The following is a 27,659-nucleotide window of genomic DNA, read 5'->3' as shown; positions in this document are numbered from 1 at the left end:
CGACGTTCGGGGTGGACTCAGTGAACAAAGAAAGCCTATATTTGTTTCCCAAAGCCTTTGCATCTAATGAGAGATCCTATAGAAAGCCAGTCAGATGTGTCCGTACTTCCGCGAAAATACAGTTAAACGCAAATTTGAAGGAATGCATGGCGAGCTCTCACAGCAAGATGAACAACTGCCTCGCTGTAGATTCTTCTTTGCGGCATAAGCAAAATAATACCAGTTGCTTGCTACGGTATGCGATGCTATCTATTGTGCCGCCCGCAGAACCGCATGAACGTTATCATTTGTTTAGTTCCTTTGGCGGAGGAGTAAAACAAGCCCCGAACTCTCTCAGGGCATGCAGGAGTGGAAAAGCCATTTTACTCTTTTTTGAAGAGGAGTGAAAAGACGCTTTCACTCTTTCTCGTATGTCGAGGGAGTAGATTGAGGCCTGCAGGAGTAGCGAGGCTCTTTTACTCTTACTGCAGGAGTAGCAGTTCTTAGAGTGCAGGCATTGCGGAATCAGGGTGTAGAAGAGTGTTATGTGAAAATATTGGAAGATATTTATTACGATTGCAAAGCTACTATAGTTCTCCATGAAGTCAGCAATAAAATTCCAATACGGAAAGGTGTCGGGCAGGGAGACACGATCTCGCCAATGCTCTTCACTGCCTGCTTACAGGAGGTATTCCGGGGACTGGAATGGGAACAGTTGGGAATAAGAGTTAATAAAGAATACCTGAGTATTTGCGATTCGCTGATGACATTGCCTTGCTAAGCCACTCAAGACAACAACTGCAAAGCATGATCAATCAGACAGGCAGAGCAGAACGGTGGGGCTAAGAATTAACATGCAGAAAACCAAAGTAATGTTCAACAGCCTAGCAAGGGAACAGCAGTTCGCAATTGGTAGCGAGGTGCTCGAAGTAGTAAGAGAATGTCTACTTAGGGCAGGTAGTGACCGCAGATCCGGATCACGAGAGGGAAATAACTGGAAGAATAAGAATGGGGTGGAGCGCATATGGCAGGTTCTCACCGATCATGAATGGTAGCTTACCAATATCCCTGAAGAGAAAAGTATACAACTGTATGCTACCGGTACTCACCTATGGGGCAGAAACGTGGAGGCTAAAGAGGGTTCAGCTTAAGTTAAGAACAACGCAGCGAGCTATGGAAAGGGGCGGAGTGGGTAAGGGGACAAACGCGGGTTAATGATATCTTAGTTGAAATCAAGAGGAAGAAATGGGCTTGGGCAGGGCATGTAATGCGAAGGCAAGATAACCTCTGGTCCTTAAGGGTAACGGAGTGGATTCCAAGAGTAAGCAAACGTAGCAGGGGACGGCAGAAAGTTAGGTGGGCGGATGAGATTAAGAAGTTTGTGGGGATACAGTGGCGGCAACTGACAAAGGACAGGGTTAATTGGAGAGACATGGGAGAGGCATTTGCCCTGCAGTGGGCGTAGTCAGGCTGATGATGATGATGATGAACTTTATAATCAATGCCTTGGACCTTAGAAGACGCCTCGGAGTAGTTTCTGTAGCATGCACCACTCTATACTTGACTGAAAACCAGATAGAATAACTTAAACATGAGACGACTATCAAAGGTAATCTGGCATGGTAGTGTTTACCTCTGTCTTTGTAGCCTCATCAGCTGTACCAAGGAAGTGGCAGTTGAACCTTGTTTTATTGGAGTTCTGTGTTGATGTAGCGCCCTACTGTTCTCCTACACACCGCAAGAACTACATCGAAAAAAGCTGCACATGAGAATGAGGTAAAAGCGCTGCACCTAACGGGGTGGCGACGCTAAGAAAGAAAATGCCCGTATGATATCGCGCTGGCGGCTGCAGCGGAGCAGCTCGATGGAGCTTACCGTAGCGTAAAACGGAGACAATCTTGCACCTTTTAGCGCGGCAGGCGCCCGTGAAGCAGCAGAAGGAATCAGCGATCAAGCGACGATTGTAACCAAAGGGATGTGTCACTCACCACCATTATCATACGACTGACCAGCAGCAGTTGAGACGCCAGGAGGTTACTATGTCTCGACCAGGCCCTTATGTCCCATGATCTCTTCTGACCTCGCCTCCTGCTGTTCTCCAATAAACTTTCCCCCCTCTCTCTCGGCCGAATGTTATTTTAATTTCCACCTGCCACGGTGGACAGATAGCCCACAACCCGGTGGGCCACCTGCATTGTGACACAGACAGACGCCGGCTTTTCTCGCGAACAGGACCTCTAATGCTATCGCTTTAAACACAGACTGGCCATGACAGAGGCGATCAAAGGTAGGAAACACTAGTGCAGCACTAGCAGCTGAAACGGTTTCAATTTTTAGTACCACATCGCCATAGGTACCCTGCAGGTCCTTGCGGTTCTCAGCCTGTTTAAAAAATATGCAAAGACGGCATAATTCCATTTACGAACTTATTTTATTTATTTCAGGAACACTGCCGAATGGTACAAGGCCCGAAAGTACAAAAATGATACGAAAAAAGGGGGGTTAAGGCGAGGTGATACAGCTCTTTACAATGAACCGAAAGTGTAAGAGCAAAGTGAATACAAGCAAATGATACAACGTCAAGAAAGAAAACAGCAGCAAAGAAAGTACACTGCACTGTAGACACACTAACGCGACACAAATAAACAAATAGCGGACAAAAATTATTCCTGCGATAAAATGTTGCCAAGTTCCCTTCGAAGGCCATTCTACTTGGAAATAGTGCGTGGAATGAGTGAACATGAAGAGGCTTTAGTCCTGCATTTCGACATCGAAATTGTCCACTCATATTTCTTTCTGGTGTGGAGCGTACTAATTTAATGCATGTAGCTATCAATGTTCTCGTTTGTTTATTATGTTTGTGTGTTAACAGCAATTTTAACCTGTGCATTATGTGACGCGGTTCTGGGATATGGGAAGCTCAAATATTTTGAGTAGACGATTTGCCGAAACATGCCTCCCATATGCGTGGTTTTTAAATCCTAGTGATTTATTCAAGAGCCACTGAAATGTGAAATAACGAGCCTGTAAATAGGAACGTTTGGAATAGCGGGAAATTTATTCCAGTATCCAATACAGTGAGCGCCGTGAGAACATTGGGAGGATACTTTCAGAGAACCATCACAAGTGAAGGCAGGCCTGTTCGCAACTAGCGACTGAGTCAAACCGGTTGGAGCCGATCAAACAGCGCCGTTCCCGGAGTAATCGGTTTGAGGCCATGACGCAGCGCGCGCTGCCTTCTTGCCGCATGTCCGCGAAGTAGGGGTACTTGACCTGCTCCGAGCTGCACGTAGCGGTGACGGGCGCGTCGCACTGGTGGGCGTACGCCGTGTCGTTTCGTTTCGGGCGCAGGCACTCTGTGTCGCATTCTTGCCGGGAGCGGAACACCCGTCTTCCCTGAGACGGGCAGTTGCCCAGCGGAAAGGCCCATTTGGTGCAAGCCGATCCGTCAAAAAACCACCATGTCTCCACCACATCCAGCCTGCGGGCACGAACAGCGGTGACAGAACAGGCTCCGTTATTCTCAAATTTCTTGGCCACATGAAAAATGGCCTCCAAACAAGAGCGTCTGCAGAACTTGGATGGGGGAGGCGGTAGGTTAGCGCCAAAAAGGCACTATTTATGCTCTAAACTACGCACAGGAAACAAAAATTAGAAACAAAAAATTAGCGGTAGGCTTAGAGGCAGACATTGGATTTTATTAATGAAGAAAAAATAAACTTAATGAGCAAAATGCGAGAAGTTACTATCACTTAAGCGTGCTAATCAAGCTTTGTAGTTTTCTGCTTGTGCATAAAAATCGGCGGGGGCTTAGCTTTGGTTAAGCCTGGTAGGTTACGAAAGCAAAAGCGCAGCGCCTCCAACAGAAGGAACGCAGTGCGCCGCGTCTACAGGTCACGCGTGGCAACTGGTCTCCGCTGTGCGACGACTCGACTTGGTAGCCCATCTCTCACCCTGGTATGACGTCAGAGGTCATTCTAAAGGTCAAACGTGGCTACCGGTCACCGCTACTCGAAAGGCCGTTCATGAGCGTAGTATAGCTTTCGCAATAAAATACCCGAAATTCAACAGGGGGTGCTGGCGACCTCTCCCCCATGCCCCCTTTTTCCGACGCCCATGCCTCCAGACAATTTGCGACATACGAAATATTTTGTGGTTACGGAAGTCTTCCAAGCTGTTGACTGTTTTGGGAAGAACATGTACAGTGGTCGGTGACAGTACTTTTCATGTTGTAGAGCCCAGCTCTTTGGCGCCCGTTTCTGCGTTTAGCGGCGTCGCTGTTGTCTGTTGTAACCAGCAGGGGACACCTTAGTCGCGGATTAAGCTGCGAAACCAATGGAGCGGGAGCTTGGAAAACAGAGGGAAGGCGCATAACTGCCCTCTTGGAACAGTGGACACGTGGCGGTAGTGCAGATGTGCGCTGCATGCGTTTGCATTGACAACGTTGTGCCAGAAACGCGGCGTTCATTGTGTTCATTGGCTTAAACGTTGACAACGTTATATGCTCCGATCATTTTAAGGAAAGGAAGTCGCATAACTGGCTCCTGGGTCAGTGGACGCCTCAATTGCGTTTGCCTCAATTGGGCTGATGAGAGAGATGTGGGCAGCATGCGTTAGTGCTGACAACGGTGAGCGAACTCTCACGATCAACCATTAACTGCCACCTGCCAGGGTGGCAGGGTGGGTCGGGACTTAAATGTAGATATAAATGCAAAGAGTAATTTCTTACCACTTATGCGGGAGACCACCCCGCTCCTCACGGTCGTAACGCCTCCCACAGCTGTGACAACCTCGCGTACTTGCATAGACCTCGTATTTGAGAACCAGGCACTGGTGCAGCAAGTCGAGCATATATCCATCTATTTTCCCGACTATAAAGCTTCTTTCTTGACAATCAGCAACTGTTAGTGGAGTGTTTCTTGAAGAAGGAATATGATCGAAAAATAACAAGTTGTCTTTAATTGTACATATGTGTCTTACACAAATTCTTTGCCTCAATCTGTCGAAAAGCTCAAACAGCTGCTGAGCTGCGCTCAAATTTTGCATTAGGAAGTAACGTATTCGTCGGAAATTTTTTTTCGTGATATCTCATTTAGAGGTTTCATCTACACGGTTCTGCAGGCAATGCACGCAAAGTGGGAATAGGAAATGAACATGGGCAGACCATGCAAGGAAGAAAAAAGAGCCAATCGTCGCTTAGAGCATCGCATTGTAGTTCGAGGTACTCTAAATACCGCAGGGGCCGAGATTCAGCTGAACAGACGAGGTTGGTAGGTTTTCAGGGAAAGGAAGGCTTGAACCAGTGGAACAGACGGCAGAAGTATTTCTGATGGAAGTACTGATGGAAGCTGATGGAAGTGCTGACTGCACAGAATTAGTGCAAATAGTTCATTTGACTAATAAACATGAGCGGTTTCCCTTTATGCTGGTCGCGCTGGTAAATTTCATTTCTGTCAAAATCTTATGGAGGACGCCAAGACAAATGTGGAAAAAGGAGAGGTATAAAAGAATTTTTTTCTTGCTCCTGCACAAAACAGCGCATCGGGTCTGTAGTTGAAGTGACTATTAGGTTTCTTCTTTCGTACTTGTGCCTTTCCTTAGGCTTACCTCGCACACTCGGTGAAGAGGGTACTCTCGTGGCAGCGGTCGCGCTCTCGTCCCTTGGCCACACGCACGCAGCTGGACAGGCAGCTGCCAAGGCTCGAAAACCGGTTGGCGCCACGATTGCACACGTGGGCGCTGTCGACACTCGTGGACACGCAGGCATGTGACGAGGGGCTGTAGAAGACCTCGCTCTTGTGGCGTGAACAGTAGGTGTAGAAGTGGCGGCCGCACTCCTGTGGTAACTGCCACTGAAAAAGACCGTCGGCGAGGGTAGTTGTTTGGAGAGCCTCGTTAGTGCCCGGAAAAATTCAAGATTGTCAAGCATAAAAAGTGACCCCGAAAAGCTTAGCCCATTAAAATTATTGAGAGCAGTTTCGCTTATTTTGCCCATGCAAGTGAGGATAGCCTCTGTGGAGGAATGTCTTCGAAATTCTCGGCGGAAGCCACCGCTACCCCCGAGTACATCCAGCACGAAAGCCATGAATGTGTCTTCAGGGCATGTTCAGTAAATGTAATGCAGGCTTGCTTCGGTCAACACAGATCACACATTGTGCGTCTGAAGGCGCTTCTGATTTGGCAACATGGTTTACACTCCTCCGCCTAATCGATTTGCTAGAGTCTATAAAAGTAGCCTGAAGCCAAGGGTGTGCTCAGGCCACCTATTGTTTTCTACCAAGGAGGCAACTTTTTTGCACTATAAGCTACACTTCAAGTTCTGTGGAATAGCCATTGCCCATGCCCCCAAGGCTATATGTGCAGATGTAGCAATGCAGGTACCCAGGTGAAGCCTAAGCAACTGCAACTCCTTGCATCTGCCATCTATGACCGCCAGCGACCGTGGTAATCTCCAACAGTTTACTCTTCCTCGCCTATGTGCCTGAGTCACTGGTGCCGCGATATCTCGCGATATCTGTGAGTAAACTGTTATCTACGACCATTCTGGTGCGAGCCATAAGTTCAGGGCAATCCACTATGCCTCCAACTGTAAAGATGCAGGCACACGGTATGACACAAGCGTTTTTCTACAAACATTGGCTAAACCGAGAAATTAGGAAGCACACCCCAGTGCCTCAACTAGAATGCACACTGGACGGTTTCAGCTCACCGTACGATTCCTGGTGTTCTGCGGATGGCGGCGCTTCGGACTTGCTGGTTTGTCGCGGTGCAGGGCGGTTGGCATAGGTAGGTCGCGATGCGCCACCCAGCGAGATTTGATGGTGGAGTGGGCGATAGCGGTAGGTCTGCCTTCAGCCGGTTTGTTCAGCGGCTGCAGCGGTGAGGCGTGCTTGACGCCGCCGGGGTGAACGTGTCCCACCACAAGTGGCACTGGCGAAGTTGCGGGCAGAACGGATGGCTTTTCCAAGTCTATGGTGAGCGCTACGGCGATCAGCACGGTGAGCAGAACTACAAGCAGCGCCCCTATGCCCACAGTGCGCAGCAGCACTGACTTCGCACGGTCATCCGATGGCTCTTCTGGGGAGACGTCTGCATCCAGGAAGGGCTCGAAGGTCGTTGACCACGGGGGAGGGCTCATCCAGTGCGGGCGTGGCGGCATCATGTACCTTTGCGCGAATAAATCCGTTGGAAGTGGGAGTGGTCTGCCCATTAGTGCGGCCGTAGGTGCAACCATGGGCGCGATGATCGGCGCATAGTGGGGGCGGTTAGGGCCCCAGAAGGCACTTCTGACGCCGTAGGGTACCGGCGCGAGCTGCGGGACATATCTTGCAAGGTATGGTACCGCTGGCGAGGAAGGCTGGGTGATTTCATCGGTGGTGTCTTCGGTGGCGGGCTCAGCGAAGGACACACGCCGCTCCCTCAGTGGTGGGGAAGGGGTCGCGGGGGGAGTTTTTCGGTCCTTCGAAGCAGCGATCATGTTGTTGTTGTTGTTGTTCACCTCATGGGATGGCGCATGGCTCACCCGGGCGATGTTACTTCTTCCTTTTTGTCGCGATAATGATGGCCTTGATGATGCTTACAGCTTTCGCACATGAGCGCGGGTTGCGACGAGGCAGAAGAATGGAATAAAACAATCGAAGGTTCCAGTATGGACGAATGAACATTTTGCGAAAAACCGCAAAGCATTGCACCTACTTGAAGCACATCTCGTCTTTCGAGGGTGCAAAGTAACTTATACGAGACAATCGGTATAGCAAGCACGACTGGGCACATGCTGCACTTGTCACTGCTCTTTTGGATCTTTTAGTTACCAAGTCGCCTCTATTCCAGTTAAATATCAGATATGACTACCGAACAATTAGCTCTATGAAGCGCGTTAGAAGGGACGTTTCGCTGGATCGCCGTCGACAGATTGTGTCACCTCACGCCTAGGTGTTGTGGCGCCACCGTCGCCGCCCACAGTTTCGCAGGCGTGCAAGGAAGGCATTCCAGAAGCGCGGAAAGGCAATGGAAAAAACGCCAAAATCAACGGCATACCATGGTGTTTGCAAGTGCCACATCCAAGAGGGCTACGACAAGAATTTTTTTTTTTTGCTTGCTTCCGTCTTGGCCGCAAGAAGAAGTGGTGGTGCCGAGATAAATTGAGGTGGTTAGGCGAGCAGGGCAAATCCGCATGCGGTTCATTTGTTTGTTGCTTTGTCGCGCAAGCTTCAATTTGCTTCCCCTTTACCTCCTCCCCTTTAGGTAAGTGTGTCAGTGTATAGGAACAAGTCAAAACCGTTGGATGTGATGGAACTTGCCTTCCTAGAAAAATTTTTAAGTTTTTGTTCGGGCGTGCGAAATCAAACCATGTCGTCGTTTTATTGATTTTAATGTTCAGGTATTGCAGTTGTGAGAAAAAACCTGGTCACCTACATATGCTGTGTAAAGTAAAGGTGCCAAAAACCAAACACACACACACACACACACACACACACACACACACACACACACACACACACACACGCACGCACACACGCACACACACACGCACGCACGCACGCACACACACACACACACACACGCACACAGTTATGAGTTGTGAAAACCACACAGTTGTGAATTGCGCTCTGCCCCGTTCTCTTGTCTTGTGTGTGTGTGGTTTTTGGCGCCTTTACAATGAATAAGCAACTAGCACAGCAAGAAGTTCTCTTAACCTACATATGCCATTCACTTTTTAGTTTTTATCGGTGTGCTTTGTTATCAGATTACTTTATCGTTTTTACGGCTCTTTACACCATATGTCTTTATTCGCTACGTAGTCAGCCATTGCACTTTGTTCACCTTTTGCCATCTGTTTTGAGACTTCATCATGTTTTATGATTACCACCCTCTTACGTTCTTTTCGGTTTTATAGCCATTTACACCTTATGACGTCGACTGCTTCTGATTACATCTGCCACTTCCTTCCTATATATTGGGCTCGTTGTGCTCAATAAAGTTCAGCTGTAAGTCAGCGCTGGTGTTGCACGTTTCTTCCCGCCGCCCTTGTCTTGTCTGCGCTGTTTTAGGGCAAGTAAGGCAACACGCTTACTCACTGAGCACACCAATTGGCAAACCGTGCAAGCCAGCGGCCGACGCCCGCAAGAGCAAGTATTTTGTCGGGAATGAGAAGCGACGTAATCCACCACCCAGCATATGTTGACAGTGTTCCCCGCATTACACTAGTGTGAGGCTCTCCCCAATGATACTATTAGACGCGTATGTAAGCTGTATGTTCTAAAAAAAATTCACCCGGCAGGCGTTGCTCGCCGTATAGAGCAACTAAAATCTACATCACTTCAACCAAGGGTCACAAGCACACTTGAGATTGCTTACGTGTAAGAAGGCGTAAGTCCGAACGCTCACTTTGTAAACGCGTGCGCCGTGCGGTGCGGCGTGATGTAACCTTTTGCTACGCACGTCTCAGTTCTACCTCTGAATGGCTTTACGTAGCTGCCCTCGAGGCACCGCCACACCCGTTCTGATCTGCGCGCTAACTTAATGAATGCAGTCGCCGCCGTACCGCGGTGAGGGTATGACGCTATTGCTAATGGGTTAACCGCCGTATATGCAGAATTGGTCTTCCTCTACTTAATATTTGTAGATCCCTGCCAGTCCTCGTACCGCATCTGGCGCAGCGATGTTGAGGTTAACCGTGATGCGCCATTGCCCTTGGGAGGCAGGTGGTGCCACCGGTCAGACTTGTGCGATCCAGGTTTTCCGGGCAACCTCGCGCGACCAATAATTTAACTGCCACCTGCCATATTCGAGTGTAAGCACGCACGCACGCACGCACGCGCACGCACGCACGCACACACACACACACACACACACACACACACACACACACACACACACACACACACACACACACACACACTTATTCGTGCTTAGAATGGGATACATTGAATCTCAACCACACACAAAGGAGCCAAAAGGAGAAATGAGTGCCGGCAGCATCGATTTTATTATATCGGTTTCCGTAAAACGTGCGCGTGCTGATAGGCTTCATTTAGATGTGTGCATGTTTGGCCATAGCAAATAGAGGTGTAGCAAGACCTCTTTGGGGCAGACAGCCTTGCTTTCTCGCCGCCCGTGCAGAAGCTGCTAGAGAACTGAAGCGAATACACGTTAGGGGGCGAAATTTATAGATAGAGCAATCCTCTTTTGGTGATGTCACTCGGCTCGCACAACGCATCATCTGCTTACTGGGAATTATCAATGAATGCCACTCCTACGATTCCTGTCGTGTTCACTGGTGAACCCACCCACTGTGTGTGTGTAACACCACTCGAACGTGAAGCTTAGACTCACGAGTCATGTTGATGACATGATGAGAGGCGTGTCAGTCGCCGTAATGCAATCTCATGTGAATTTTGTATTAGTGAAACTTGCTCGAATAACCGGTGTAGTTGGTCGTCTCCGATATATGCTTTCTACTAAAACAAAAATATTGGTCTATAATTCTCTTTTCTGTTCACACGTCAACTACTGCCAGCTTGTGTGGGGCACAACTACATTCTCTAACACACAAAAAATATTCCATATGCAAAAACGGTATCTACGTCACGTGTACAATGCTGGCTACAATGCAACTACTGCAGAATTTTTTCACAGTGCTCATGTTATCACAGCCCACAAGCTATACCGTTACCGTTTGAGTGCTCGGTTTAAATATGAAGTGAAAAAAAATATTCACAGCCTGGATGCCTTGGCACATTTAGAAGGAAATGCTAAATGTTATCAGACTAGACATGGAGAAAACTGGAAGGTTGCTGTAGCACGCTTGAATTCTGGTATGGAGCGATTGTGTTATTATTTGCCATCTGTGTTAAACTACTATCAGTCACTGAATTTTGATTTATTTAGTTGTTCCACTCTTAAACTTAGAGACATGTTTGCCGATTGACTAACTTGATTTTATCTTTTCTGATGTTTGTTTTACCTAGCTCAGGACTTTTTTCCTTTGTTCTGCACTGATGAAGTGTCTTGATTTGTTTATTGTTTTTTCATTATCTGGTGCTGTCTACACGCTGCCTTATATTTGGGGCTGCGGACTCGTCAAGTTGCCAAGTGGCAGCTTTTTTTCCGTAGCCCTCCATCTGTAGCACCGATGGAAATAAAGATTTGATTTGATTTGATTTGATTTATTCACAGTAAAACTCAAGCAATGGCACAATTAAATAGCCGATGTGTTTTCTGGGCGGACAGATGCATTGAAGCACGTTCAGCTGTTCATCGTGTGGTTCGTACCGGCCTGCTGAAGTCCTGTGGATCTACTGCGCAGCATTGTGGTATGCTTAAATCGTCCCTTGTGCGTTGTGGTGGAGGCTGTGATGGCGGAATGCAGAGTAGCACTCAATAAGCCCTTCGCTGCAGTGCTCCGCGGATGCAGCGGCAGGGCAATTTTCATTTCGCCTGTTTCTATGGGCTCCACCATAACCGTCATTAAAGACGTCCCGGAAGCAATGAACGGAGCTTTCAAATCTATCATGAGTGCTGCTACGATCACTGCGGCAACGAGTGTTCCTACGAACAACCCAACACCTGCTGCGCCCAGCATCGGTGATTTGCTGCGTTCATATGGTAACGGTTCAGAGAAGCCATCGGTGACCAGGAACGGCTCGAGGACATCGGATAGCGGCTGTGGTATCGTCCAGCAGGTGAATGGGGGTATGACGAGTCGCTGCGCGATTAAGCCAATTGGCGGTGGCGGCGATGTACGGATCAGAGCGCCCGCAGACGTAGTTGTGCGTGCGACGACTGGCACGCAGTGCGTGTGGTCGAGGTCCCAAAAGGTAGAGCTTACGCCACGGGGGGCAGGCGCCAGCTGGGAGACACCTCTGGTCGGACAGGGACGTGATACCGAGGAACGTGGGCCGGTTGCATCCGTGCTGTCTTCGCAAGTAGGCTCTGCCAAGGACACGCGCCTCTCCTTAGCTGGCGACGGAGCAAGCTGTTGGCCCTTCGAAGTAGGGGTCATGGTTCTGGTGATGATGATGATGTCCTCAGGCTGGGCAGTTCTCCCTATTCTTCAACGCAATGACAGTGATGACAGTCCAAGCACTATCGATCTTTTATTGATTTGGGCTCTGTTCGCAAAGAGAATTATAGAAGAGTTTTGTGTCACCGACCGTCGCGACACTGTGCTTAATACAAAAGGGTAAAAGTTGGGGATGTTGGTACTGAACCAGTTACGCTCATTATAGACCACGCCTTTTATGTGCCAAGGGGTCATATGTGACTGTTTATAGCCTTTTAACTACTCTTTACCTAAAAGGTGCCAGACACTTTTTTGAACCAGGCTAAAAAAGATACATTGTTTCCGGGATAGCGCGTGCATGTAGCCTCCCGTGCAGAATTGCTAAAGGGTACCTTGATGAAAGAATTTTAACGCCTTTATATGCGGTTAATGTGCGCTTGGAATAACAGCGAATGGAATAATGCCGCGGTACTAAACAAGCGATCAGCAGCCAGGAAGCGGAAGAAACCGCCTTGAAGGAAAATTTTGCGTACGTACTGCAGCAGTGAAAAAAAGCCACCCGACAGACATTCACAGTTTGATTCTAAAGCAAGTTTATATCAAGGACATATAATTCAGCAGGATGCGTTGTTGACAAGTTCGTTCATAGCGGAGGAGAGCTGGGTTGCAAATACGTAATGTTCACATGAGAGGACATGACAGCACAAGCACCCTCCTCCTGCTCTCTTTAGGACGTCCGATATGCACAACGTATCTTTCTAATAAGGACAACTTCAGTTCAATAAAAAACAGACTTTCGATTACATTTTATCTGACATTTTTTTAGGCGCCACAATCAGGTGATGAGTTGCGAATGTTTTCTATCTTAAGAACAATAATCTCTATACGAGAGCAAACTGTGGTGTTCCCCTCGAAGTATATGCCACCTGTAGACTGCGTTAGGCTATGCGGCATCGGCCTCCATACGCACTGCTCAGACCACAAAAAACCTGCACGCCACTCACAGCCCAAAGACTTTGCACGCGAAGTTTTCCGTACTTAAGTTTCCTCGGAAGTAGCTTGCTAATGAACACTTGCATAGCCTTCCCATCTCTTGCTGCGCTTCAAAATTCGAGCAAAAATTCTTGCGTGGAGAGACGCGGTAACTTCACTTCCGAAATTACTCTGAATTTGCCCGATACCAGTGGGTGACAAGGTCAGCAGTAATAGCGTCTGCTCCCTCCTTTCGAGGTTTGCTGTACAGACTGTCTCCGAGCTGAGCCAGTCACAATACACTAAGTCATTATTCAAGGAGGTACACGACAGTTAAGCTAGGCGGCGCAACGTAGGGACAGGAAGAACGCAGTGCCATACAAATGCGATGAACCTGTAAAAACTGCATATAGCGACAAGGTGCAGCCTCTGCAATGAGAGCGCAAAAGACTTACATGCTCGAGGTATCTCAAAACCTTCCTCTTAATAACTAATATATACCAGTCTATGTATATCACAACACGGCGCTCCCGGTGGTATTGCAGCAATGTGTCCACAGAGCAACAACCCGATCAGGGTAAGCTCCCGAGATTTAAGCCATTCGCGGATGATATCACGGGTACTGCGAACTTGATCAAACCCCGTGGATGGTGCAGTCAGGTGCACATGAATTTCTTGTGAAGGTATTCCGCCAAATATTAGTCACATAGCGTCCCGGTGGTATTGCAGCAATACGTGTCCACAGAGCAACAACCCGATCAGGGTAAGCTCCTGAGATTTAAGCCATTCGCGGATGATATCACGGGTACTGCGAACTTGATCAAACCCCGTGGATGGTGCAGTCAGGTGCACATGAATTTCTTGTGAAGGTATTCCTCCAAATATTAGTCACATAGCGTGTGGTCAGATGTAAAACACGCAATTAGGTCCAAGGCTAATTCTCCATGCCTACTTTCGACACTAGCAAAAGATGGATCTCAAAACAAGGTATGCTAGACGGTAGCATTAGCGTTTCGAAACGGCGCCTCTGGTTACGTTGTAATGCGGACGCAGCCACAGCTTACCACACTGATCACTTTATGCGTAGTTTTAGGCGATAGTAGTGTAGTTCTTCGGTGAAGCGATGAAGCAAATCAACGCGGACACAAGCACTGATGATTGTTCTTGAGCACTGAACTCCGAGCCAATAAGAAGAATCTCGATTGTTTCTTAAATGTCTTTAACCTTCAGGCGTGCATTGGTCGCCGAAAGAAAACGGAGCAGACGAGCCAGCTGCTTTCAACTCCCGAGCACAGAAAAGCACGCAATACACAAACAAACACGCACACACACATATGCACACACACGGAAACGAAGAGAAACACGCAGCACTGAAGGAGGGTCATGTCAGGGAAAACCAGTGACCGCCGCCGCCATATCTAATGGACCCCTTCCGAATGCGTTTGCTTCGCAGCCGCGCGGTTCTCGGCACTACCGTCGTGGTGGCTGACGGATGGGGCGCAGCTCTCGATGTTCCTAGCCGTTGGCGGTTCCTTGGGCGGTGACTGCTGTCCTTGGGCCAGCACCTCCCTCTGTACTTCGGGCAGTTCGACATCCTTGGTCTCCGGCAGCCAGCGGATGGCCAGCTGGCACGCCAGGAGTCCCGTGGCTATGATGAGCAGGGTGGACCAGAAGTCGGCGAGTCTGGCGATGTCGACGAGCATTTCGCCGACGCCCTGACCGAGGCGTCCGGTGGCCACCAGCACTGTAACGCCCGTTGCCCGCACTGCGCTGGGGAAGCACTCGTAGGCCTGCAGCTTGGAAATCAACAGGCACAGCTGGACTACGGCGAACAGCACTTCCATGAGCACCTGCACAATAGAAGCGAGAGGACTGTATGAAGGAAGCGTGTCACAGAGCCGGGTTTAGGCACGGAGGACTCTTCGCGCGCCGGCGGCGGCTTTGTCGTAGTTGCTACTAAGCGCGGACGTAACGCCCGGTTAAGCACGTACTTATCTACAAGGGAAAAGAAATATGGGTGATCTGAATTATACGGTATAAGCCATTCAAGTAGACAAGTGGAGAAAAATGCGCCAAGGCATGGCGGGAAGGGGACTTCAGTTCAAAACACGATGTGAAGAGTAGTGCGGTCCAGCGAAGTAGGGCTTCAGGCGGACCGTATGCACAAATTTAGGCAGCTGTCGCGTTTGTCGACTTTCACAGTTTCATCAGGAAAAAACTTTGTAGCTTACTACACGTCTTGAACGTTCTGAAAACGTCGAAAATATTATGGCCCTGTCGAGGCAAAAAAGACATGCCTCTCACATTTCATACCTGTGAGTGCATTGTCCAACGTTTTCAGGAACGTTTCAAGTGTGCGCTACAGCCTGAAGGGCAGGACACGAAGTCCGAAGAGATCATCCGGAGTTGCAAATGCGGTTTTTCACGGTCCCTCTCATATATATTAATTGTTCAGTAACCATTCCTGAGGTCCATAATACAGAAGTACTTTACTCGCCGAAGTCTGTCCAGGGAGTTATCGGTACGCGCCAGCAGATACACCTCTTTCGTTGTCTCAGAGTTAAGTTATTTGACTCAGAGCCATTTCTTTTCTGCAAGGACGACTGAGGACAACTATGGCTGCTTGATTACTGGATTGCACCTACGTCAAATAGCTCTGACTTGGTTTTGATAGCCTCTGTCACGGGGGCGTACATACGGTAGGGCTGCTGATTGCCGGGTCGAGCGCCTTCATGCGTGATAATCCGGCGTTTAACGATTAAGGCTTGCAGTGGTTGATGCAAAACGTGAAACAAGGAATACATTTGAGCAAGAGTTCCTGCAGTAGCTTCGTCGTGCGTAAGGGTTGAATTTATGTCGACGGTCATTCAACGCGTCCGGTTGAAATGTATGCGTGGCCTCCTCGCAAGCAATGCATTCATCGTCTTTGTAAGCTATGGCTGTACTGCAGAGAAGATAGCGATTATCGTGAGTTAAATATGTGGCGAGTACCTCCGTCTGACCGACGTGGAAAGAGGTAAGATATCTTGCTTACGAAACCCATAGCGTGGAGAAGAGGCACACATTTATCTACTCAACACGGCGTCCCCGATGCTACTCGTCGCAGGTAACCCTAGCGAGGATGCAGGCGCGTGATGGCGCTGTGGCGTTGTCATTGGCGCCTAGTAATGCGGCTGTGGAACCATTGTTTTCAGGTTTTTCTTTTGCTATTTAGGTTTACAGCGTCAATAGCGTAATCTAGAGGCCTGCAGTGGCACCGTGCTCTCGGAGACTGTTAATCTTAGCGGGTAATACTTCGCGAGCATTCGCGCTTGTTGAGAAAAGTTGCGGAATATTCAGCACGCACTTTAAGCCTGGTCGTACGCACAGCCAGCGGTGTAACCTGTTCTCGAGCCTCATGCAACTGTGCTGCTGCCCACGGCGTCGTAACTCTCTTTGGGGAAGTCTGACCACCCCAGTGTCTATTAAAGCGCTAACCTCGTGAACGTCGATGAAGAGAGATATATCTAACGAGACCCGGCCCTTACCACAGCCTGCCGTCGTAGACGTCGTTTCGGGATGATTCGATGGGTGCTTCGCTTTTCGACGATAGAGCGTGCGTTAGTTTTCCCAGTCGAAAAAGGAGGACGCGCGCTGGGCTCCAGCTGCTTAACTGGTCGCAAAAGCGGGAAGCGGCATGGAGAAGGCAACCCTAATTCGCGCGCTGAGAAGGTGGCGGATTGACCAGTGGATGACACTCGGTGGATATCCGGGGTGTGCTGGCATATGAACTAGTCATTAATAGCCCTAGGCCTCTCGCCAAGGCGTGGTTCGGGGCTGTCAGCGGGAAAACCTCAAAGTCCTAGCCGCCGGTAGGGATACAGCCAGTAGACGTGACCGGCTTCGCCGCGATGGTAGCAGAGGGGCCATCTATGGCGAGTTTTATTACAGAATTAAAATAGAAGTGAAAAGTGATCCTGAGTGATATAATCGAGTAATCGCGTTAAAAAAATAATATCACACGGAGACAAAAGTTCACGATGTGTATTCACTCGCATATTAGTTAATGCACCGCGCAGGTTGACCCACAATTTCAGGCAACGAAAAAAAAAAATAAAATGCCCCATTGATCGACCAACGGAAGCTCCGAGCCGCAAACACCGATCAAAGCATATTTGACCGGCGGCGGAGCAATCAAAAGGCTCCTCGCCGGATACTGCGCACTTGTGTACGGAGCGCGGATTCGACTTATCGTAAAGAGCAAATACGCGCGACTTAAGTCGTCGCAAAAGGCCCTCGTTTCTATCGGTGAAAGTTCGGCAGACTTAACGTTCGCAGTGGCGCCGAAGCGGCACACTAATTTTAGTAATACTTTTCGGATGTACTACATAAAGCGTGACGTTGCTGCTGCGCGGGAAAAGGCGCTCAGGCTACTTTCCTCGCAGCCGCTATCTTACGCACTCTTTTTGCGGCTTCGAACTGACGCAGTTGTCCGACGGCTGCTCGCGAGACGGCGACTCGAGGATGGCCGCCGACGCTCGGGAGGCACGACTGTCCGCTGGGTTTCACTGCTGGAAGCAGTTTCGTTTCAGTGGGAGAGCACTCGTACGATTCTCAAAGCCGAGCGGAAATCTTGCTTGTGCATCGCACATTGCTTTAGAAACTGTGGCGCCAATGTTGAGCAAAAATCTTGCTTGCGTATCGCTCCTTGCCATAGCAACTATTACGCCAATGTTCAGCCTACGTATAATAACTCTGTATCTTGCTTGTGCATCGCTTGTTGCCATAGAAACTGTGACGCCAAGCGGCAAGAATTTGGCCCGGACCACCCACGAAATTTGACCTTGGTCGATCTGGGCCAAAATCGATGTCCGACCATAACTCAGCGTGGCCAGCACGATGGCGACATCGAAATTTGGGCCAGATAATTTCCAAAAATTTGGCCCAAGTGACCCTTGAAATTTGTCCTGATGATTTGGACCAAAATAAATGTCCAACCATAATTAAGCCAGCCCGCCACGATGGCGACCTCTAAATTGGGCCCGGTGCACCCTAGAAATTTGACCTTGACCGACTTCGACCAAAATCGATGCCGAAAACAACTGAGTGTGGCCGACAAGATGGCAACGTCCGGATATTTGACCCCTGTTATTTACAGTTTCGAAATTTTTGCAAGTAGTTCATGGCTTTGAGAATTCCGCCACCTCGTTGCTACGGTGTCGCTTGTGGCGTCAGTATTTACGTCACCGCGCACATCACACATCGGCTCAAGGGAGGTTAAACCCCGGCTATTTTTCTTTACGACGAGGCGTCTATAGCATCTAAAGTGCACATTCAACGCGGTGCGACGCGCCACAACTCCGCACTTTTCTTCGCATCAGTCTTATCTGATCTTTGGTGTGGCTGTCTTGAAAGAGAAGAGCTTGTGAAAGACGTCTGCTGAGGAACGTTTGTTCTTAAACTTTACTCATCCCTCTGTATAATGCGGCATCTGTCCTCATGTTACATTCGTGTTGATTCGTTTTGTCCTTCACGCGCCCACATCACCGAGCCCCCCTCCCCCGTTAAAATCCGGTTTCGTGCCCTCAAAGTCGACCCTCGCGTTACAATTAATCGTGGTTGTGTTACTTTCTTGTACATATGGTAGTTTAGAAAGTTTTACAAAGCGAAGTACTTCTACCTTGCCACCCTCCTCTGGAGATTTGTAGAACGCTTATTGCCAGCCCCTCTTCTTACCTAACGGTACACAACGAGAAACACAGTGATAACATATCTGCTTAGCACAAATCTAGAGATCATCCCCGTCTGCTCCACGTCAATGACGTTAATGGATGAAATGTGGCAGCCGCCAGAAGAATCGAACCTATGACCAGGTGTTCACCACACCGAACCCATTATTTTGGTCTAGTTGCTGAACGCAAGTTTTTGGTCGAATGGTGACGACCTTTCGGGCCCACCGCGTATTGTCCTATCTATAAATACCGCCGTAAGACATCGGAATATGGAAATTCCTGGATATGCCTTCAGCACGCTCCTGTTCCCCAACCTGCAAGCGGAAGCGCCGATAAACCGGTACCCACCTGGGCAGCCATCGGGTAGTTGTAGTACATGACGAGACCCGCTCCCGCGGCGGCAGTGGACGCCACCGCGAATGCCATGTACAGGCTGGTGCGCCTGTTCCACTTGGTGACCAGAGGGTAGCCGGTGGCGTACACGGGCAGCATCAGGAGCGCGAGTAGCAGCTGATCCCAACCCGTGACGCCGCGGGGACGCACCTGGCTCAGGGAGAAACGCGCCAAGAAGCACCAGAACCAGACCGCCGACAGCGCCGCCGTGCGAGCCCGCAGTTCGGGAAGCAGCAGTACGTCGGAAAGCCTGAACGGCTTGCCCACCTGCAGAGGATGTAGGAACGACGACTATAGGGAAAGTCTAGTCCTGCACTCTTAAAGAAACATAAAAAATTCACTAGGTCACTGCTAATTAGTTCCTTGTCACACAGATCCCTAACTACTTACTAACTGGAGGTAGTAAAAGTACAAGTAGTGAAAGTTACTACGTCAACAAGCTAGTGAAGAGCACTACAGTCACAAACAAAAAGATATTAGTGTTTAGTAGGAAAACGGGTAGAGGTTCTTATTACAGTGTGCTTGCGTCGCTTGTTAAATTTATGCGCAATGAAAAAAAATCGACATGTCCAATCTTATTCCCGACACCAGAGCTAGTCAAGTGTGCTGGCCGTAAATCACACACTTAGTCTTAGAGACATCGCGCATTACATGCACAAATTATGCACGGAGGTGGGATCATACAACAACAGATGGGCACACACAGAGTTTCAGAATGCAGAAAAGCACAAATCAGAAAGTCCATAAATAATAAGCACAGATAGTCCGTAAATCTGACTTTCAGTTACAGACTAGTGGCTCTTACCCGTTGAGCTAAGATACAAGCCTTCATCTTGAGGCTGGGATTGAAGAAATAGGTTACCCTACTTTTCCGCAAGCCGATGGAGAATTGTTTATTTCCAAAACATTTTATTCATACAACAGTCTTTGTAATTTATTTCCTGTGACTTTATTTCAAGGTTAAGAGACGGTTACTAGCCAGATACTAAGTAGCGGCCATACGTAGGAAGGGCTTACATTTACTAGGTATAATTTGGAGAGGATAGTAAATAGTAAAAAGATAGTAAAACGAATGCAGAGTTACTAACGTGCTGCACACACTAATACGTTTTTACTGCCCCCTTTTAAGTGCTGGTGGACAGCGAGTGTCCTCAGTCTTACTACACCATGTTAAATTATATAGGGCCTGTAGTACCCGCCGCACCACTGACAAGCACTTCACAGGAAGCATAATGCAAACGAGCAGAGCGATTGCTACTGCAGCGTCAAAGGTCATTCATACTAACTTCAAGGCGCAGAGAAGTCACCAGCACCCAGAGCATTCTCAATCGAAGTGGGCTAAAATTCTCAAACAGCACTGTTCGTGTAGCGGCATAGTTTCTTGTCCTATGTGCTGACTGCGCTACGGTCGCCTCGAAAATGGCGAGCAAATCATCTTTTTCTACGCTCCGACAGCCACGCTAAAGGAGGAGTTTGCTGAAAATGAGAAAATTAGGCGAGGTGTATGGTACCGCTGAATCAGCCAGAGAACTGAAAATGATACGAAAAAATTGTGGTAAGCGCAACGTTGAGATGTGGGAACAGAATAGCGTTCACGAATTCATGCCTCCCGAATTCACGGACACTGATTCATGGTCCCCTACATGTAATCAAGAGGAGGATGGACATCGTCAGCAAATGATATAGATAGAAGAGGCAAATGCTTCCCCGTTAGGGTAGAGAAGGGCAGTCTAACCAAGGACAATTGTCGAGGAAGGGGGGGGGGGGGGCATAGGAACAGAGGTGGGGAGACGAGATAAAGAATGTTGTTCGTGAAAGCCTTCTGCAGAGCAGTCGGAGATGCTTTTGTCCCGGATTAGACCTAACCGGCATCAACGTGATGTTCAGTGTGATGATGATGCTGCTGCCGGCTTCTGGTCAGCTCACCTGCAGTGGCTTGACGACCTCGGCGTAGTGGACCAGTCGCCAGACGTCGCCCAGGGCCACGCCGTTCTCGCAGGCCAGGCGCGCGATGACGCTGGTGAGGGTGTCGTATCTGCCCATAGCCAGGAGCCAGCGCGGAGACTCCGAGACCGCGTGGAAGGTCAGCGACAGCAGCACCATGCTCATCACCAGCGTGATGCGCAGGAGCCGCAGGTCCACGCGCTGCAGCCAAGGGCACAGAGTGGCGGCGTGCACGAGGAGCGCGGCCGTCTGCGCCGCGGCGATGTACAGGGTGCGGCTGGCTGACGAAGAGCTCTGGCCGAAGGAGTAAAATGGAGAGGGAAATTATAAAACAAGGATTTATTTAAATATGTTTATTTGTATACCTCACGGTCCGCTTTTCCGGATCGCTCACCTTCGCTGTTGATTGCTCGCGTTTTCGCAATGCCTTAGCTAAAACTGTACAACTAAGTATGTAATAAAGCTTGAAAATTGTTTTAACGAAATTTTATAAAATTAAGCATTCATGCTTGTACTTGAAATGCTTTTCAAACCACTTCGCTCCGTAATACATTTTGCCCTGAGGTAGTCCAAATAAATAAAAAGTTGGCAGACAATTAAAACTGCTCAGGAGTGAGAACACACACACACACACACACACACACACACACACACACACACACACACACACACACACACACACACACACACACACACACACACACACACACACACACACACACACACACACACACACACACACGCACGCACGCACGCGCGCGCGCACACACACACACACACACACACACGCACGCACGCACGCACGCACGCGGGTTTTCTCTCAATGGGGCAAGTAGGCTGATGCCTTAATATAAAATGCACTATTGGCGTCGCTTATGAGATACCGCCGTGCAGTGGAAGTGTCTACATCGGACGAAAGGGCCGATGCATTAACATTCCAGGAAGGGAGTATGAGATGTTATTTCGCAGCACTACTTGTGAACATCAGCTGGTGCATAGTAAATCTTGCTTGTGTGAGCCATGTTTGCGTCATATGCGAATTCCAAGGCTATTTCACGACAAAGTGGTGTATTTCTAGACGCATATAGAACTTCGCGAGAAGAAAAACAGTGCTGTTTTTCTTTTCAGTCATATTTGTTTTGTTTGCTTTTATCTGGGAGTATTGCCGCATATGTATGCAATTATTTATTCGCTTTATTTGTGCAAAGCCGCCAGTACGCGGCCTTCTCGTTCTCTGCCACGCCAGATGCGAGCCGATGATTGGTTTACTGGTTTATTGGGGTTTAACGTCCCAAAGCAGCTCAGGCTATGAGAGACGCCGTAGTGAAGGGCTCTGGAAATTTTGTCCACCTGGGGTTCTTTAACGTGCACTGACATCGCACAGTACACAGGCCTCTAGAATTTCGCCTTCATCGAAATTCAGCCGCCGCGGCCGGGATCGAACCCGCGTCGATGAGGAATGGTAGTAGTGGACCAGAATTATTATTACGTTGTTGGAGATTGTCATAGATGTTACAGGGACTTTATCTCGAAATTTCGTCCTGACATTTAAGTTCAATATGGCGGAGCAGAAACTGTTCCAGACCCAACGACCGTCTTTCGCTGCCGTCGAGTTGCTTTTTTTTCGTGGGCACATGATTGCTAAATAAACAGTGTAGGTGGACGGTAATGTCTGCCATTTCTTTGCACAATCGGCGTCGTTTAGGAGATGCCGATGTGCCGTGGCAAAGTCTAGATTAGGCAAAAGGGGCGATACATTATTATGTGATGAATTAACATCCCACGTCTGTGCTGCTGTTCGAGCCAGATACAAAAATTATTACAGATACCTCTAGGGCCCTTTGGTGTGGGCTTTACATGAGGGGTGGGCTAGCAACCTGATGTTAATAAATCATTGCTTCGATAGCTTTCTTGAAATGGTCCGGGTTTGTATGAAGGATGGTACTAGTGGGAAGACTGTTCCAGTCAAGCGCTGTTTGGACGAAGAAGGAATGCGGATGGGTCATGGTGCGCGCAGGAGGTGGTATAAACGGCCTTGTGGTGACTTTTGCGGGCTGAAGAACGATGAGCAGACTGGATAGGACAGTTGTGAGAAAAGTTTATATATTTTGTGATATAAGCATAGCCTTGCAACTATACGGCGTTGGTTGAGGTTAGGTAGGCATGCACTATTTTTGAGGGAAGTAACAATGGTGGAGTATGAGTAGTTTTGAGTAGATGGATCGAACGGCGCGATAGAAAGTTCAATACAGTTGGTTAGGTTAAGTTGAGCGGGCTCCCAGATGCAGATGCGTACTCTTACTTTGGCCGAATTAATGTTTCATAAGGTAGTAATTTAATTGCTAGTGTAGTTAGACGTGAATTACAACGAAGGTAGCCGAGAGTTTTGTGAAAATTGTTAATTATCCGCGTTATACAGATAGACCAGTTAAGGGTACCCAAGATGTCAACACCAAGATAGCTAATGCAATTGCGAGATGAGACACTAGAACCGCTGAGAAGATAATTTGGGGTAGGCTAATTTTGTCGTCTGTGGCAAGAAACAAGAGCAAAATTAGGGGGACATTTAAGCTCCGGCTTTAAGGGTATGAAATGACAGCGTTAATGGCTCCTGTCAGCAGCTTCTCTTCACGCAGTCGGTGTTCTTTTTCGACTTTCGCATATTTACTACAATTATCGTTACACAGTTTCCATATTTTTGTTTTTGAGCTGTTCACATTGCAGTTTACGCGCATAATGTTAACTTTATACGCACACACATTGGTTAGTACTGAATGCATTACAAACACGATCACAAGGCCACACAGGAGCTCTCCACCCGGAAGAATATTTCTCATTGAAAAGAAACTTTATACTGGTCGCGCGCCATCTACTCAGGTAGCTGTTTACATCAGGTCGCGGGAGTTTACCGGAAGCCGACATGCTCATTGGTCAAAATAAAACAATAAGCAAGTCGGCGTCACTGTGCCACGTCAAGTAATTTTCCAGTATATGTCAAGAAGGGTGCCTCGATGCAGCTTCCAATAGACTCCGTCGAGACACCCTAACGTCTAAAGGGATATAAGTGGGTTTCTCGACACAACCCCGGCGTTAGGCAGGCCTCTCGACATGGCGCCGACACCGCGTTAGCTTTAGCCTCCCGTTCATCTGCCTTTGCAGATGAACGGGAGGCTAAAGCTAACGCTTTAATATACTCGTAACAGTAGAGGCTGGAGCGGTACGGCTTTCGCTGCTACTTTTTCACAACATACAAAAAAGAAAGGACCCAGCCGTGTTGGCTCAGTGGTTACGGGGCTCGGTTGCTAACGCTAAAGACACGGGTTCGATTTCATTATTACAGCGCAAAGACGGCACAGAACAAGAAGGGGACACAACAGCGCTGTTGTGTCCCCTTCTTGTTCTGTGCCGTCTTTGCGCTGTAATAATGAATGTATGTAACCAACTCGCCCAAAATGTTGTATTACGGGTTCGATCCCGGCCGCGGCGGGTGAATTTCGATGAAGGCGAAATTCTAGAGGCCCGTGTACTGTGCATTGTCAGTGCACGTTAGAGAACCCCAGGTGATCGAAATTTCCGGAGCCCTTCTTTACGGCGTCCCTCATATCCTGAGTCGCTTCGGGACGTTGAACTCAAATAAACCAAATCAAAAAAGAAAGGTTTGGTGTTTTCCGTTTTAGTTTTCCAAATATTTCACTGAACAGTAGCGTCAGAATTCCTTCGCGTCGGAGCTGATATCAGCTGCGACGGCGCGCGGCTAGGAGAGGGCCGCACCTCGAACAGCAGGATGGAGGTCATGATATGCACGGCCGCGCCAGAGATGGCGATCAGGAGGTGGGCCAACACGAAGGTGGTGAAGGAGTCGGCCACTGTGGCAACGAACACTGAGCCCATGGCGACCAGCTGAGCACTGAAGACGACGGGCCTGCGGCCCACCCGGTCGGCCATGTGGCCCAGAAGGGGAGGCACCAGCACGCCGCTCACCGTGTAGTACGTGAATGTCGTCACCAGGTACCGCTCGCGGTCGCACACCAGGTTCCACCTGCATTGGGTTGTCCGTGCAGGGAAGGAAAGTCTAGGTGAAGAACTGACGTCACTGCTTGCAAGGCTTGTACAGGAGGTAAAAGCTGGCTTGCTTTCGGTCGTGTACCTGAAAGTAGACCAAACTGTATCGCATGGCCACGTAAGGCGTTCTCCGGCGCGCAGTACCAGCCTTCTCAAGAAACAAGCAAGTGAAATTAAGCTTTTGGTTGCATTAAGGCTATAGTTGTTATAATTCTTTTACCATTGCTATGGTATGGACAACTACAACACTTACCGTACAGAACGTTTTGCACCTGTTGCTCTAGAACTGAATGCATGCCACATATTCCAATCGTTGTTCTAAAGTTATGATAGAGCGTGGGTATAGAAGGTGCTTGTACTGATGTGAGCCAAAAGTTTTTGAAAGTGCACACGGGTGCCCAGAGCAGATCCTCATCACTGGGGGAAAAAGAAACGGCATGGTGGGTAAGGTCATCGTGAATTTGCAGGAGGCTTGGGAAGCTTCTCTGTTTAATAGCGCAAGTTCATGACATGGGACGAAGCGGGAAGTGAATTGTTCGTGGAAGGGTGTTGAAGAGGGGACGGGTATAGAAAAGAAAGATGCCTCCGTAACGAAGGTAAGGGTTCAGCCACAAACAATAAATAAGGGCGAGTAACGGGTTGCTCGTTGCAGCGCAGTATTGTATGCAAAGGTAACAAATGGGCGCAGGGTCCCAGTTGGTATTGTCAGCTTGAGTATAGGCGAAAGCATGTCCGAAAAGGCCCAAGGGAAGCGTTTTGTGAGGTTATTGGTTTGAGAGTAATAAGCGGATGTTGTTTTTGAGTGGTATTCGAGGCATGCAGTACTTTCGCAAGATGGCGGAGAGGAAAGCCTTGCCACGGTCGTTGAGGAGAACACGAGGGGCTCCGAGACGGAGAAGAATGGTCCGCAGAAAAAAATAGGCGATCTCGGCAGCGGAGCCTAAAGGAAGAGCATCCGTTTCTGCGTGCCTGGTCCGTGGCGGTTATGATCGAGCGATTTTCCGCTGGTGTTAACGGCAGAGGTCCGTAAAGGTCGATGCAGACAACTTCAAACTGAGTGAATGGGCAGGGAAGGGGTTGGAGGAGGCTCACAGGAGGAGACGACCGTTTACGGTGTTGGCAGGGGAACGCAGGAGGCGACGTATTTTGCAACGCTGGTTGAAAGGCCCGGCCAGAAGTAGCGGCCGTAGCATTCGGAAGCTGCGTTGCACGGTGAGGTGTCGATGAGCGTTCGACAGTAATTATCGGACTGCTCAACGGAGAAGAGATCTCTGGGCACGGCTGGCGAGACGAAATCAATAGAGGCAGTGGTCACTGCATGAGGCGGTGTATACTCAGGGCGGCTTGGTGACAAAGGAGGCGATGTGGGTTGGCGTGGCGGTGGAGTGAACGGACAGCGAGAAAGGGCTCGGCGTCCTAATGTTGTTTTCCAGATTTGTATCTGTTTGTAAAATCGAATTCTTGGAGGCGGAGAATCCAGCGCCCGAGCCATCCAGACAGGCTTTTTAAGGAGGTCAACCAGCACAGAGCATGGTGGACTGTTGCGATCGTGAAGGGTCGGCCGTATAGATAGGGGCGAAATGTTTGATCGGGCCACACCACGGCGTCGCACTCCTGTTCGGTGATGGCGTAGTTCCGCTCGGCTTGAGTCAGGGTACGACTCGAGTAGGCGACGACCTTTTCGGCGGGTAATACTTGTCGTTGCAAAATCACAGCACCAAAAGCGTGCCCGCTGGCATCGGTGTGCAGAATTGTTGAAGCAGATTCATCAAAGTGGCAGAGGACAGGATCGGACGTCAGAGCGTGCTTAAGTTCTGGAAGCGCTGCCTCGCAATCGGTGCACCAGACGACATTTGTTTCAGCAGTGAGAGGCATGTTTAGAGGCGACGCGATACATGCGAAGTTTAGGATGAACCGGCGAAAGTAGGATGTCAGTCCAAGAAAACTGCGAAGCTCTGGCACTGGACGGACTGGGGGAAATGGAGAGCAGCCGCAATTGCATCAGGGTCAGGTCTTATGACATCCTTGCTGACCATATGGCCAAGCACTTGAACGGATTTGGAGGTAAAGCGACATTTTTTATTACCGAACTGAAGGCTGGCCCTCTGCAAGCGCGGTTAAGGCTTCGTCCAGGCGTTAAAGTGATCTGTAAAGGTCGACGAAAAGGTGACAATATCGTCCAGATAAACCGGGCAATTTTTTCATTTTAGGCCCCGGAGACCTGTATCAATGCGCTGGAACGTAGCAGGAGCGTTGGGCAACCCTAAAGGCGTAACGTTGAATTTGTATAACCCATCTGGGGTGATAAAGGCTGTATTTTCCTTGTCGCCTTCATGCATAGGGATTTGCCAGTAACTGGATATCTGGTCGAGGCTGGAAGGAATAGAAAAGTTAATTATACTCTTCCCTTTTCTAGGGTTTTGGGGCATCTTCAGAGATGTTCTCTCCTTGGTTGTATACCCAAAAGTCCTCTCTGTCGACGTCGTCCACTTCTAAACAATGGTCTCTTGCCGTTAGTCCAGGGCTGTGCTGGCCACTGCCGCCTGTTGAGTTGCTCTACTAGAGTTTGGTCTTCACAGCGGTCGCTGGACAGC

General features: G+C 49.0%; 2 protein-coding genes across 2 annotated transcripts; both read right to left on the bottom strand.

Annotated features, from left to right (window-relative positions):
* Window positions 1-3,099: 3,099 nt before the first annotated feature.
* On the bottom strand, window positions 3,100-7,456 carry LOC149333066 (uncharacterized). Its single transcript, XM_089555975.1, has 3 exons — window positions 6,689-7,456; window positions 5,587-5,831; window positions 3,100-3,460 (listed from the first exon to the last, which is right to left on the bottom strand). The coding sequence occupies exons 1-3, from the start codon at window positions 7,454-7,456 to the stop codon at window positions 3,100-3,102; spliced, it is 1,374 nt and encodes a 457-aa protein (XP_089412101.1).
* A 6,917-nt stretch (window positions 7,457-14,373) lies between these two features.
* Window positions 14,374-26,940, bottom strand: LOC149333065 (beta-alanine transporter-like). The gene is made up of 5 exons (XM_089557628.1): window positions 26,678-26,940; window positions 24,775-25,042; window positions 20,986-21,297; window positions 19,015-19,326; window positions 14,374-14,805 (listed from the first exon to the last, which is right to left on the bottom strand). Exons 1-5 carry the CDS (start codon window positions 26,938-26,940, stop codon window positions 14,374-14,376), a joined length of 1,587 nt encoding a protein of 528 aa, XP_089413754.1.
* Between the last annotated feature and the right edge of the window lie 719 nt (window positions 26,941-27,659).

This window comes from Amblyomma mixtum, chromosome 8 (genome assembly GCF_055824585.1).
Source record: "Amblyomma mixtum isolate Tamu chromosome 8, ASM5582458v1, whole genome shotgun sequence".
Classification (NCBI taxonomy): domain Eukaryota; kingdom Metazoa; phylum Arthropoda; class Arachnida; order Ixodida; family Ixodidae; genus Amblyomma; species Amblyomma mixtum.
This window is presented reverse-complemented; position numbering and strand designations above follow the sequence as displayed.

Coding starts and splice junctions, on each gene's coding strand:
- LOC149333066 (XM_089555975.1), bottom strand. CDS start 7,456: ATGATCGCTGCTTCGAAGGACCGAAAAACTCCCCCCGCGACCCCTTCC. Junction 5,832..6,688: donor AGAACACCAGGAATCGTACG/GTGAGCTGAAAC, acceptor GGTCTTTTTCAG/TGGCAGTTACCACAGGAGTG. Junction 3,461..5,586: donor CTCTTCACCGAGTGTGCGAG/GTAAGCCTAAGG, acceptor TCGTGCCCGCAG/GCTGGATGTGGTGGAGACAT.
- LOC149333065 (XM_089557628.1), bottom strand. CDS start 26,940: ATGCCTCTCACTGCTGAAACAAATGTCGTCTGGTGCACCGATTGCGAG. Junction 19,327..20,985: donor AGGTCGTCAAGCCACTGCAG/GTGAGCTGACCA, acceptor CATCCTCTGCAG/GTGGGCAAGCCGTTCAGGCT. Junction 14,806..19,014: donor ACTACCCGATGGCTGCCCAG/GTGGGTACCGGT, acceptor TCTATTGTGCAG/GTGCTCATGGAAGTGCTGTT.